Raw genomic sequence first — 13,548 nt, 5'->3', positions numbered from 1 at the left:
AGTATTCCGCTATTTTTCGTAGGTTTTTGCAATGCAAAATCCTTCGATCGTCATGAGTAAAGAAAACCTACTCTTCGGATTCATTGCGCACAAAAATGTTTTTAATAGGAAATATTTGATTTTCAAATATTTCAAGTTGCCGTGCATATATGGTTTGTATTAGAATTTCGTTCCATAGGACATTTTTTTATTTTAACAAGCATTTAATAAGCTCCGACAAACTTGCCAACGAATTTGTTACGGGGATTTTAAGAGGTCCCTCTGTCACTATCTTCGGGTGTTGCGTCAAAATAGGGCATCCCTAGCTCGACACACACAGAAGCTATATTCACTGCGGTCATTGTTTGTAGGATCGAGACGCCCGCTACCATGTAATTTCATAGCTGTCCGTGAGGATTTAACTGAGCGCACGCTTCGGTCGACGCCAATCCAACTTGCTCAGATTAACTACACCATAACATTAATTGCTATGCTGCTAACAATATGGCGCAGAAACGCAAGTAAAAATACGGCCAGTACGTGGGTCACGGAACGTTCTTCGTCGACTGTTTGGTTTGCTGCGGGCACGTCGATCACGTATCGAATCTGTGCTTCCCGAATTGCGGATTTAAAGTTGTATTAATGTTGTCGATGAGGGTGTGTTTATTTTGAACATCTAGATCGGATTATGGGGAGTTTATAATAAATAAACATATTATTCAATTATATTTTAACACCTATGCAGACGGATATAGCATGATGAACAGTGTTTTCATTTCTTATCATTTTCATTGTCAAAACGATGAAAAACTTGATTGATAAAACTGCCACTTATAATATGACTAATGCTTAAACGAGATCACAAATATTTTGAAAATTATCCAGAGTGGATATTTTTTATTAACGCGTTGCTGTGTTATTTCATAACAAAGTTGTGATTGAAATTACAAAGCAAACCTGATATTTTGAAGTAGCATCATTGAAATCAAAATGTAACGATAGCCATGCCAGCTATGCTGATTTGTTATCGCTATCACGTCGACGTAAACTTTTGTCGAAATTGTTGTGTAATGTTTCAAAATGTCTCGTTTCGGTGAAGAAGATCAATCAATAATTTGAGAAGAAGATTAAAACTTAATACCTAAAAATATCAAAAAGTTTGCAGTGAAAAGACGTATACAAGATGTTCCACCTTCTGTAACTCTGTAACTGTCAAAAGACCACGCTCAATCATTATGGAAAATGGGTTTCGGCCAATTTTTCTGAAACTTGGCAAATCGGTAGTTCTTAACACGCTGATCAAAAGTTTCAATGGGCACAAAGCCCAAAATCCCCTCCAACCCTTTCGAATTCGCCCCCAAGGGCGAAAAGCTGATCATAGGCCGATTGCCTTACCGCAATATTATACAGCCATAAAATGATTGTTAGTAACCCATCCAATGACTTAGACAGTGACTTTTATCTTCTCGCCATTGAGTTACTTCTACTTTGCTACCACCACCACTACCGCAACCCCCAACACACACACATCATCTAAAGGTAACAAAAGATGCTTGATGACTATTCACAGCTTACGAGTCGTAAAACGTTTTAATACTATCACTACCGACAAACCCACGGTAGCAAAGTGGGAGAAGTAACTCAATGGCGAGAAGATAAAAGTCACTGTCTAAGTCATTGGATGTGTTACTACTAATTATTTTATGGCTGATGTATAATATTGCTGTAAGGCAATCGGCCTATGATCAACTTTTCTCCGTTAGGGGTCGAATTAGAATTAGAAACCTGCAGTTTTCACAATTTGTTTTGGCATAAATTACTCTATCTTGTCATCTGTGAGCAAAACGTGTACGTTATTCAGACTCCAAAAATACTGAGACCTACATTTAATAATCTTACGAGTTGAAAAACTTTATTTTCAAATGGAATGACCCATATTAATTGTCATGGGTGAATGCAAAATTGAATACCTTTTCGACTGATATAAGGTTGTCCATACTTATCTCTAACAGTTTTCCAAAAAAATCAAGTTCTTCTCTAAAGTCCGAAAAAGTTGCTATGTCAGCGTCAAAAAGGCCTTGCAATTGCATTAGTACAACGTCGAATAGGATTTTACAAAAGCACAGCACAGCACAGCACATCCTTATCGCTTCCAATTACACCAAGAGTTACTAAAAGTAGACTTTCAGCGGAGACTGAAGATTTGTCAGTGGGCACTTGAGATGTTAAATCAAGATGATGACTTTTTTAAACCGGTCATGTTCTCCGATAAGTCTACTTTTCATAAAAATGGTTTCGTTAATAGTCATAATTGCCATCATTATGACACAGTAAATCCTGACCAATTCCGAACAACTCATAGCCAACGATGGTCTTTGAACGTGTGGGGAGCAATTTTGGGAACCCATGTCATTGGACCATTTTTTGACCAGCATCTAACTGGAGCAGTTTATTTAAACTTTTTAACAAACACTCTAGAAGATTTGTTAGGCGACATTCCTTTAGCTACATTTCGAAGAATCTGGATGCAACATCTCCACCTCACAATACCGCTGCGGTTCGTCAGTTTTTACACGAAACTTTTCCCAACAGATGGATTGGGCGCGGGGGACCAGTGAGTTGGCCTTTAAGGTGCCAAGATATGACAAGCTGCGATTTCTTATAGGGATTTATAATAAGCAAAGTTTACAGTACCAACTACCACGGAAGATATGTGGCAACGCATTACAGTAGCATTTCAAGAAATTACGCCACACATGCTGACCGATGTTGAACAGTCTTTTAAAAGCCGAATTCGTTTGTGTATCAATCAAAATGGAAGACACTTCGAGCAATTGATGTAAATCAGCGATCTAAGTATTCTTCTCCTTGTTGTGTTCTAGTTCTGTAGCCAGGGGGGTTCCAATTGCTTCCTTCATTTAGATGGAGTTACCCAAGTATTTTTTTGTGTATTTTGAGCTGCAGAACACGATTTTTTTGGGTAGAAGTGTGCCCGGATGTCGATAAGTTTTTTATTAACAAAAAACTTGCAAAATACTGAGAACTTAGTTTTTGGCAAAATAAATAGTATTTTATTGTTATTTGACCCATTTTAAGAAGAAAATGTCTCCTGCAATTTTTTTGTTAAACGCATAGTTTTCGAGATAAACCCCGTTAAAAACTCGAAAAATGCAATTTTTGCGATTTTCAATTGTTAATAACTTTTGATTGAATAGGTATTTTGTAATTCTGCTGACGGCGTTTGAAAGTTCACGTTAAATACTACAAATTATGAGTAATTGCAGTGTGGAAATTTGTTTTTTCCACTGTTATTTGAAGCTATAAACAAATAGCTACTGAGCGTTCAGAAGGGTGCGCCGCCATGTATGTAAGAGAGCGGTTGCCTTCTTACAGGCGCTTAATACACGATCTTGATGCGTACTCTCCATTTCTAGACCAAAGAAACGATGAAAACTGAACGAAACATTAACAATTTAATGAAAATTTGCAGTATTACAATTAAAATTAAAAACTTTTTTTTTTTTAAACAACTGAATATTTCAAAAACGGTAAGTCTTAAACACCGTGTACATTTACTAAACTCTACTTAGTTCAACCACATATTACAACCATATGCGACAGCTCTTTGATGTGGTCAATTTCGCCGCGATGACCTTGGACCTTTAACTGGGATGCATGGCGTTGCCAAGTGAGATAAAATGATTCAGTATTGAGGAAAATACATAGGCAACTGATTCCTTACTTATAGATCGTTAAGTTTTGATAAAATTATGGAGAAAGTTATTCAATTTAAATAATTTCAAAATAATTTGGAAAAATGTAATGTATGAAATATTAAATCATTTTTAATTTAAATTACTTATATTTACAAAAAATTTCTTGGTTTATTGTCAAATGAAAATATGATTTTTTTTCAAAAATAATGAGTGTAATTATAATTAAATTTGTTTACATTTTTTTGTTAACATTACAAAAGTACATGTTGGTTATATATATATACATATAAGAATTAAAAAACACGTGTGATTTTCAGCATTTATTTACATTTTTTGTTTCTTATTTATAATGGTAGCCTACTAATAACAGTATATAATAATAAAATATTGTATTACAGTATAATAATAAAATAAATACATATTATAATACAAAATACTCTATATTAAATAATATTTAAAAAAATTAAAATATAATTTGATCCAAATAAATCAAAATTCACTTCGACTATTCCTATATCAATGAATATTCATACACTAAGCCAGTTTTATGTTAAAATATATAATATTCTCAGAGGAAATATATAACTGTTACTGGATGTATATTACATATAAAAAACATGATTATTAATTCATAAGATTTATTATTTTCAGATAAGTGCGCCACATGGTTATTTTAAATTTAATAAGATATATATAAACTTTTAAATAATAAATTAAACCATGTAGGTAAATAAAATATTTACATTAAATTATTTCAAAGGTAGTTCGACACAAACGTATCTGACTATTCTCTATTCAGGTTAAGTTTCCATGAATAAGGTTATAAATATTTGATAACTGATTAGGTATTAGGAAAAACTATTATTACAAAACTAACAGTAAATAATAGAATAATTATGTATGTTTGTACTAATTACTTCTTAAAAATACTTACAGATGTTCGTCCAGCGGAAATCTAAAAAAATGAATGTCTTTGTTTTCCTTTTTACATGCCCGATAGGCATTTTTACACTTATGATAGGAACAGTTCATGTTTATTTCACAAATAAACGTTCCTAACACTCACTTTAAACTAAACACACGTAAATAAACAACAATAAACAAGAAAATCAAATCAAGTAAATAATAACGCACATTCACATTTGCAATTGCGGTGTTGCTGTGGAAAGTAACACGGAAAGATCTCCTATTCGACAATACACGAATAGTGATGCAAAGCGGCCGAAGATGACCGAAGTGTTCTTTTCTTACATGGATTTCGTCTTAGCATCCCGGGGTTTTAACTGGGATGCATCTCCTTCTTTGTCCTACAATGTATTTCCCTCTCTTTCACTGTCGCATATGGTTGTAATATGTGGTTCAACCAAGGAATTAAAAAATACAATAATATACAGCGTGTTCCATTTAAAATAACACAGTTATGTAGCGCTCAGGTGAAATGGAACACCCTGTACAGCTAAAAATATTTTACATGGCCCACATGATTCCAGACAACTTCAATTAAAACCATTTTTTTTTTATAAATTTTACAGTTGCAAGAAGAATCCCTCTTAGGTGCAACACCCTGTAGAATAGACGAGTCCTTGATGTCGATGAATTTTATTCTTTTTAAGATTTCTTAATCTGTATTCACGCCCGACGGTCGTCACGTTCAAATCATGAAAAATAAGGTCGGATCCTTAAATAAACGGCTAATACGCCCGACATTTCACTCGCTAAATTATGATCTACTTGCCTGAAGTCGTCCGAGGCGTTCATGCCGGTCACGTCAAATCTCAATTCCACCACATTAGACGCGGAGACGTAAGTGAAAGGCATCAGTTTGTCCTTGTCGACGGCGCAGAGACAGTCCCTTGGCACCCCAGGGACGTCCGCCCAGGGCAGTTCGAAGAAACGCAGCGTCGCCGACATGTTGCCGAAACATTCGAGACGATCGGTGTTCTTGCTCACTCTCGTCTCGCAGTCGCGGTTTTTTATCACCATCTCGGCGAGGGTGATCTTTATCCTTTCGTCCTTGTGCGCCTCGAAGCGGTATGTGCAGCTGAAAAAATATTCAATTGGTAAGGTCCTGAAAAAAAGGGGCGGAGGCGCTGTAGTGTGAGGGTTATTGAAAACCAAACAAGTAAATATTGGGAAAAACTCAAAATTAAATTAAACTTAACGATCTTTCAGATTCAGAAGGCAGTCCTTTCCACGTTCCAGGGTCAAAAAATTTTTTAGTATCGCCACGCCATCTATATAGAAAGATTTGAACTAACAGTTCTAACTACAATTTGAAGTTTTTCGAGAGACCTAACACCTCCAATTTCCAGAACTAAAATAAATTTCTTCATTTCGGAGAGATTGGCAGCGGGAGTATTAAATGGCACACCCTGTATATGTATGACACAAAATTTAGAAAACAGATTAAAATGCCACAAATACACAGAAAATTGTTCTGCAGCTTTTAATAACAATATGAAGGAAAAAACATTCATTTAATTTTAACCAAACTAAAATTTTAGTCAATGAAAAAAATTATGACAAAAGACTTATTCAAGGAATGATTAAAATAAAAACAGTGTTAATGGCAAAACTGATATAAAAAATTTCAGTAAGATATATCTTAATTTAATTAAATAAATGCAATTATTTCCAAAGTTGTTAATAAAATGGTTCATACACTATTTTCTTGGTTGATACATTCAATTGTAACGAGCGTTCAAATAAAAACGTGGTCGAAGTTGGCTCTGACACATTGGACGTAGGGAGTAGCTTCCAACTTAATAGCGACCAACTTAACCTCATTTCTCAACGAGCTGTATAGCAGCTGTCAGTTTCAATAACGTTAATGACAATATAACTTTATTTTAAAGAATAATCGTGATAACAATAACAAACAATTAAAGGAGCTGCGGAAAGTGTCCCCCTCCTTGTTATAACAATAATTCACACCTGGTCCTCAAAGAATTAAAGACATTTTCTAAGATGCTCGGGGTATTGTTAATTTCACGAATCTTGTCTATAAGTCGAGCCTGCAGATGGTTTAAATCAGGAATAGGCAGTTCAAAAATAGTGTTTTTAAGGTAAGGCCACAAAAAGAAATCACACGGCCTAATATCACATGACCTCGGTGGAAATTCATGTTTAGCATTGAGACTTATTAGTCGATTTTGGAAAACTTCCCTCAACATATTCATCGTCTCGCCTGATGTATGTGCCCTTGCGCCATCTTGTTGAAAGTAAAAGTTTGTAATTTCGTTTTCTTCCAGCTGGTTAACAAAAGGAGCGATAATTTCTTCTCTATACCTTTGCGCAGTAAGAGTACCATTAAAAAAAATAGGTCCATAAATCCTCATTCGATTGAGAGCACACCAAACTCCAATTTTTTGAGCGTGTAGAGGGCCCTCGACAAAAAAGTTAGTCTGGTTTTTCAGAAGACCACATTCTCATATTCTGTGAGTTTACGTAACCACTTAAATAAAACCAGGCTTCATCAGAAAAAAAAGGTGATATTATGAAGTTCACCGTAGTTTTTTAAAAACCATTCACAAAATACAGCCCGTCGCGGAAAATCAACTTCATGAAGTTCTTGCTGACAAGTTAAACGATAGGAGAACAAACGCAAATCTTTTTTTAACACTGTGTGGCAGGTACCGACTGATACTCCCACCATTTGTGATAAAACACGTACAGAAGTTCTTGGCGCATTTTCCATTATTTGTTGGACATTTTCTTTTAATTCTTCAGTCCGCTTTTTAGGTCGGCCGCTTCCTTCTTTTCTTGTTACACTGCCCGTTTCACGAAAAACATTAACACAACGCTGAACTGCACTGAAAAATTTTATACTCAACAACGCCGGGAAATTGATTTTGAAATTCTATGAAACATGCCTCAATAGAATACTTCCATATTCCATCAATCTTGCGTCCATTTCTAAAGTAGGACTCTATGATAAACACTTTTTGTTCTTGAGAAAACACCATTTTAAACGCTTTTTAAAACGAAAATATTCAAATGATAGCGGCGATATAGCGCTTTGACAGATGACGTTTAAGTTCATTTGCTATACGCTACACCCTACGTCCAAATTTTCAGAACCAACTTGACCACGTTTTTATTTGAACGCTCGATATTTCAGTTTATTTTATTTCTACAAAAATTGCCACCATTCGTATATACAATCTGATTGAATTGTCGTTTTTGTTCTCATTCGATATCAGTACATCCACACGTTATTACCTCACAAAATTAATATTATTCGCATATAAATTTAATTTATAATGCGTATTAACATTAAAATTAAATGTAAAATGAAAAAGAAAAACAAATTTCACCTGATTCAGTTTTGGTTTTTAAATAATTGGTTTTTATATCTACATGGAATTGGTTGTTTTTGGTATGTTTAAACAAAACGTATTGTAAAAAATAATATATTGCATGTTAAATTGTAAAATATTAAGTAGTTTTATATTTTTAGGTTTTTAGTAAATGATTGTATAAAATAATATGCTCAATTACAAATCATTTGAAAAAGTTCCTGAGCGGGAATGAAACGTTAAGTATTATAAAAAAATTGCTGTTGTTTTTTTAAACATTTTTTGATTGGCCATCAAACTACAACCTTATACCCAAGAAAATAAATAATTTCCTTTATATATGTATATAAATAATAAAATTATATACAAATTTAATAAACAATAAAAAAAATGTTTAATTGTGGAAAACTAGGTACATTTAAATTTAATGCAAATGCTTCTAGACTGTTGAACAGGAAATTAGCAACGACAAATTATTATTTAAGGGAAATTTTGAAACTGACGGTAAATTTGAATTTTAATGAATATCTTTTTCTAGTTTTAAAATAAACCTGTAAATATTACCTAAGTAACAATATCCGATTTTTTTTTAATTATCTGTTCCAAAATTAATAAGTTCATATCCGAAAAAACCTTTTTAACAAATTTACTTAGTCATAGTAATTTTTATGTCAAAAGTATAATTTAGTTGATAAGAGCAGATAGTTTCGAAAAATTTTCTAGTATCTGATTGTTAAGGTGATAAAATATCAAAAGTATTAGATGTTATACCTTACTCGAATTGCAATTAAAAATAAAAAACTAAGATATACTCCTCTCAGTCAAAAATAAGTATTGGTGAAATTAATTTCCAGTAAAACTCAAAGTACCTACAGTCTTGCTTCACTGAAAAATTTTTGATAAAAAAAATATAAATAAAATTATTTCCCTTTTGAATACAATATCGCGAAGTTAAATTCGCGAGATTATATTCCAGTAAATGTTCGTTGCTGAATAGGTGTAAGTTGGTCTATAGGTATTGTAAAAAAATATTTAATTTAGTTGAAAATTTAGCAAAACAAAATGCTAGGTGAATGAATTAGACTATAGAATACTCATATTTTGGGCTGTCCAAAATTGAAATTAAAATCAATGGTACACTTTAGCGATCTTTAAAAAAATATCAGTATTTTCTCAAAATCTCTCCCAATAAAAAAAATATAGCAAGAAATCAAAAGACTGTATAAAGTATTTTTAACGATCTCTATATTTTAGTTAAAAAATAAGATAGTACCCCAAAAACCCCTCATAAAGTATTTAAAATCGACGAAGTTATCTGAAATAAACTAAATTCCATTTTTTTTGTAGTCACATAATATTCCATAATATTAGCTTTGGAGTCTAATAGAAGTCTAACTGAGACAAAAATATAAAAATAAAAAAATATGTCCAGATGTAATTAAAATCAATTTGGTTCAAGTTTTGCCCATAAGGTTTTTGTTTTGTTATTTTACTTATATTTCAACTGTAAATTATGTGAAAGGCATTATCCGATTCTAAATTATAGCAAAGTACCACTGAACAGAAACGAAGGAAAAATGGCACTGGATTCAAAATTATTTAACGAAATTTGAAATGAAGCACCTCATAACATTGAGCATTTCATCCAACAGCGGAATTATTCAAAACAATCTTAACATTATTTTACAAATATCTCACGTCGCCGTCGTGACGTTTTATCCTTTTTGGCTACGCGCATTTTTTACCTAAATTAAATTTCACCCGAAATTCCACTTTGCATGTACCTGTTTTTATAACGCCTAATCTTGTAAACTTTTTTCATCTCGCTTCATAAGAAGCAACGGAAAGCATCACATATCCGGCATAGAATTCGGGTGTGATAAAAATCGGGGACAGGTAATTCGAAGACGTATCTGTGCGATTCCTGTTGCAAAAAGTTTATTTGACAAAAAACGATTTAATTTCGCAAGGAATCACAACACTCGTGCGGCAGAAGAGACGGCGTATTACTATTCTCTATGTAATTCATTAAAAAAACTTACCTGATGTTCTTCGCTCCTCCCCGTCCGTAGAGAAATATGTCCCTGGGGGACTTGAACTTCTGCTGTATATCGCTCGTAGCGACGCCGAATCGTCTGGAGCACGGCCCTTCGCCGAAGGGTTCTCCGTCTAAATGCAGATCCACGAACTCGTAGAGGGCTTTGAATGTCACTGGCCTGTAAGTAACGACATTATTTGTTAAAGATTAAATGCAGCAGGCTGTGACCCGAGAGGGATCCCGGAAGACTGATCCTAGAATATCACAGCAACGTTATTTTTTATGGAATAACAGGGAGAATCTTATTTAATAGCACATTTTATAATTTGTAAAAGGTGATGGAGCTATAGAGTTAAATAATCAATGGAAAGATCGGTATTTTTTAAGTTTTGGTTAGTTTCAGTACAATTTTTTCGAATTCTCGACATTTTGTTCTATATTTTCTTCTGTGTTTGGAATGTCAGTGGTTTTCCAACTGCCAATATCTCAAAAACAGTTGGAAATACAGGGTGTCCCATTAATATTGCAAAAAATTTCAGGGGGAGTTTCCTTGATCAAAAATAAGAAAGAAAGTTCCTGTAAATCTATGTCCGAAAATGCTTCGTTACGGAGATACAAGGTGTTGAAATTTAGAGAAAATACAAGGTTTGTACTAATATCTGAAGAACCTTAATTCAGATTTTTTTTTTTTATAAAAACGGTAGACGTCTTCTGACGTAATTTGATTTATTTCGTCACTGCTTTTTCTTAGGTGTCATATGTTTTTCTAATTATGCGATAAAAAATACAACTTTTTTGTCTCTTTACTTTTTTTGGTATCTTGCTTCGTTTTCGAACAAAAAATTAATAGCTTAAGTGTGTAATTTTAATAAGTACTTGAACTGTGTAGTTGTCAATTCCTGCTTGTCAAAATGAATTACACAAGTAGTAAGATGTGCGATATTCATTTTCTTTATAGCCTTGCCAACGGTAATGCATTAGCCGCCAGGCGCCTCTATGAGCAGAAATACCCTAATCGTATAATTCCTCATCATACTATCTTCACCCGTCTTCATCAACGTCTTAGTGAAACTGGAAGTTTTCGGAAACTTACCACAGGAAACGGGCGACTCCGCACAGCAATAACCCTACAATTAGAGGAAGATGTACTTCATGAAATTGAGGACACTCCAACAAGTAGTAACTTAAATGCAAGTCGTTTTACAATTTTCAGGATTTAAAAAAACAATCTTCTATACCCTTATCACATCCAACGGGTTCAGGGACTTTTACCGACTGATTTTCCATTAAGATTTGATTTGTGTCGATGGATACGACAAAAAAAAACGGATGAGGCGAATTTTTCTATAAAAACCATAATGAACTTCCATAATAATCATGTATGAGCGGACAAGAACCCAAATGCAATATTAGAAGGCCGTCATCAACACCAGTTTTCACTTAAGGTATGGGTCGGAATTGTGGGAGAGCACTTAATAGGCCCATTTTTTTTACCACCGAGGCTTACTGAAGATGTTTATCGCCGTTTTCTTGAGGATGAATTGCCCGTACTTTTGGAAGACATCCCATTGCCATTAAGGTTGCAAATGTATTTTATGCACGATGGTGCTCCACCCCATTTCAGTTTAGCTGCACGTGAATATTTGAATAATATCTACCCAAATCGCTGGATAGGTCGAGGAGGCACTCAACCCTGGCCTCCGAGGTCTCCCGACTTAAATTCGTTGGATTTTTTCCTTTGGGGTCACCTCAAACATTTGGTTATACGACTCCAGTGCAAACCATAGACGAATTAAGAAACCCCATTGTCGCACCCTGTGAAACAATGTGTCGTAGGATAGATGCCTCTATTAGAGTTGAAGGTGCACATTTTCAATAACTGTTGTAACGCCTGTGTATGTAATCATTGCTGTTTGTTAAATATTTTTTCTTATGTTTCTGTTAATATTAATTATTAAAAAAATATTATTTAGAGAGTTATTGTTTCTCAGCTTGTTACATTGTTTTTCCTTCAAATGTATTGTTAAAGTTGATTAGTAAATAACTAAAACATTGAATTTCTATTTTTGTTTTCTACTTCCCTTAAGAATGTGCATATGAAAGGATATTAATTTTTGCTCGAAAACGAAGCAAGATATCAAAAAAAGTTGAGAGACAAAAAAGTTGTATTTTTAATCGCATAATTAGAAAAAAATATAACACCTAAGAAAAAGCAGTGGCGTCATATGTTTACTTATTAATATCAATTTCTAAATTTCAACACCCTGTAGCTCCGGAACGAAGCATTTTCGGACATAGGTTTATAGGAACTTTCTTTCTTATTTTTGGTCAAGGAAACTCCCCCTGAATTTTTTCGCAATATTAATGGGACACCCTGTACAAAAATGAAACGTTAAATATAGAAAAGACTTACAACAAAATGTTATTCTGAGCAATATGGTAGAAAAAGCTCGTTACTTAAACAGATTATGAAAAACCTAAGTAATTTCTAAGCATATACTTTGGTTAAGAATGAATTACTTGGAACTTCCTCCAAACAAATTATTTCTTGCTGGAAAATATCACCTTGCGAGTTATTTGAAGTCTCGACATATTTGTCTTTGAGATCAACATTTCAGGCGTCACTGGTTCGAAAGTAATGCCATTATTTATACGGGATTCGTCGCTTTCATTTGTCACAGATTAAATTTGGAACGCATTTGATTTGAGAAATTTGGGAAATCTGAGCTTTGTTGATTTGGTGTGACCTATACGTTGGCGTAGGGTGCGAAAGAGTGGAAACACTGAAAGTGGAAATTCTATTTCAGCAATGCCGGACAAATTGAAGCTGAAATTCCGTACTTGATTATGTTTTACGTACCACAATTTTATCTTAGAACAAATATCTGCATACAAAAATTCAAAGATACACATTTTTATTTAAATTAGAAATGATTATTTTACGAAGTGAAATTTTATAAAACAGTCTGTACATTTTTTTTATAATTTTTTTAATAGAAAGTTATACAGGGTGTCTTATATTATTGTGATTATAATACCCAAAGATTTTTATAACACTTAACCGACTTTTTATATTCACTAAATTATTGGTCTGTTCTTTTTTTCATATATTTAACCTTACTTCTTATTAGAAACTGGAGCAGTCGATGCGTTGTATGCTGTGGTAGTATGATTTCTGATCAGTAATTTCGTAATTTCTTGCACTTCAATCAATTTCTTATTCTATTTCTTTTAGAAATGCGTATAATAAATCAGTAAAATATATTTCTGAGCGATTACATAGGTATATTCTATCAATTCCGAACAAAAGAAAAACGTATGTACTCGTTAGCGACCGGTGAAAATTAGAGGTCGTGTTTTTAAAATGAAGCTTGTGACCTATACCATTTTACCAGCTATGTTTCTAACATTTGTTATATTTTTGTTCCACTCTACACAACTTTTACAAAGGTTACTTCAAACAGTGAACGAATACCCTTTTTTTATAAAATTATACATATAGAGAATTACTCAGGGT

General features: G+C 33.5%; 1 protein-coding gene across 1 annotated transcript in view; it reads right to left on the bottom strand.

The window, feature by feature from the left end:
- LOC108907793 overlaps positions 1-13,548 on the bottom strand; it is a 140,277-nt gene that overhangs the window by 49,799 nt on the left and 76,930 nt on the right. The window contains exons 9-10 of the mRNA XM_023454480.1: positions 10,036-10,209; positions 5,431-5,736 (exon numbers count right to left, since the gene is read on the bottom strand). Coding sequence (XP_023310248.1) covers positions 5,431-5,736; positions 10,036-10,209 — 480 coding nt within the window. The remainder of the gene's footprint in view (positions 1-5,430; positions 5,737-10,035; positions 10,210-13,548) is intronic.

The sequence above is a fragment of the Anoplophora glabripennis genome, unplaced genomic scaffold (genome assembly GCF_000390285.2).
Source record: "Anoplophora glabripennis isolate ALB-LARVAE unplaced genomic scaffold, Agla_2.0 scaffold100, whole genome shotgun sequence".
Classification (NCBI taxonomy): domain Eukaryota; kingdom Metazoa; phylum Arthropoda; class Insecta; order Coleoptera; family Cerambycidae; genus Anoplophora; species Anoplophora glabripennis.
This window is presented reverse-complemented; position numbering and strand designations above follow the sequence as displayed.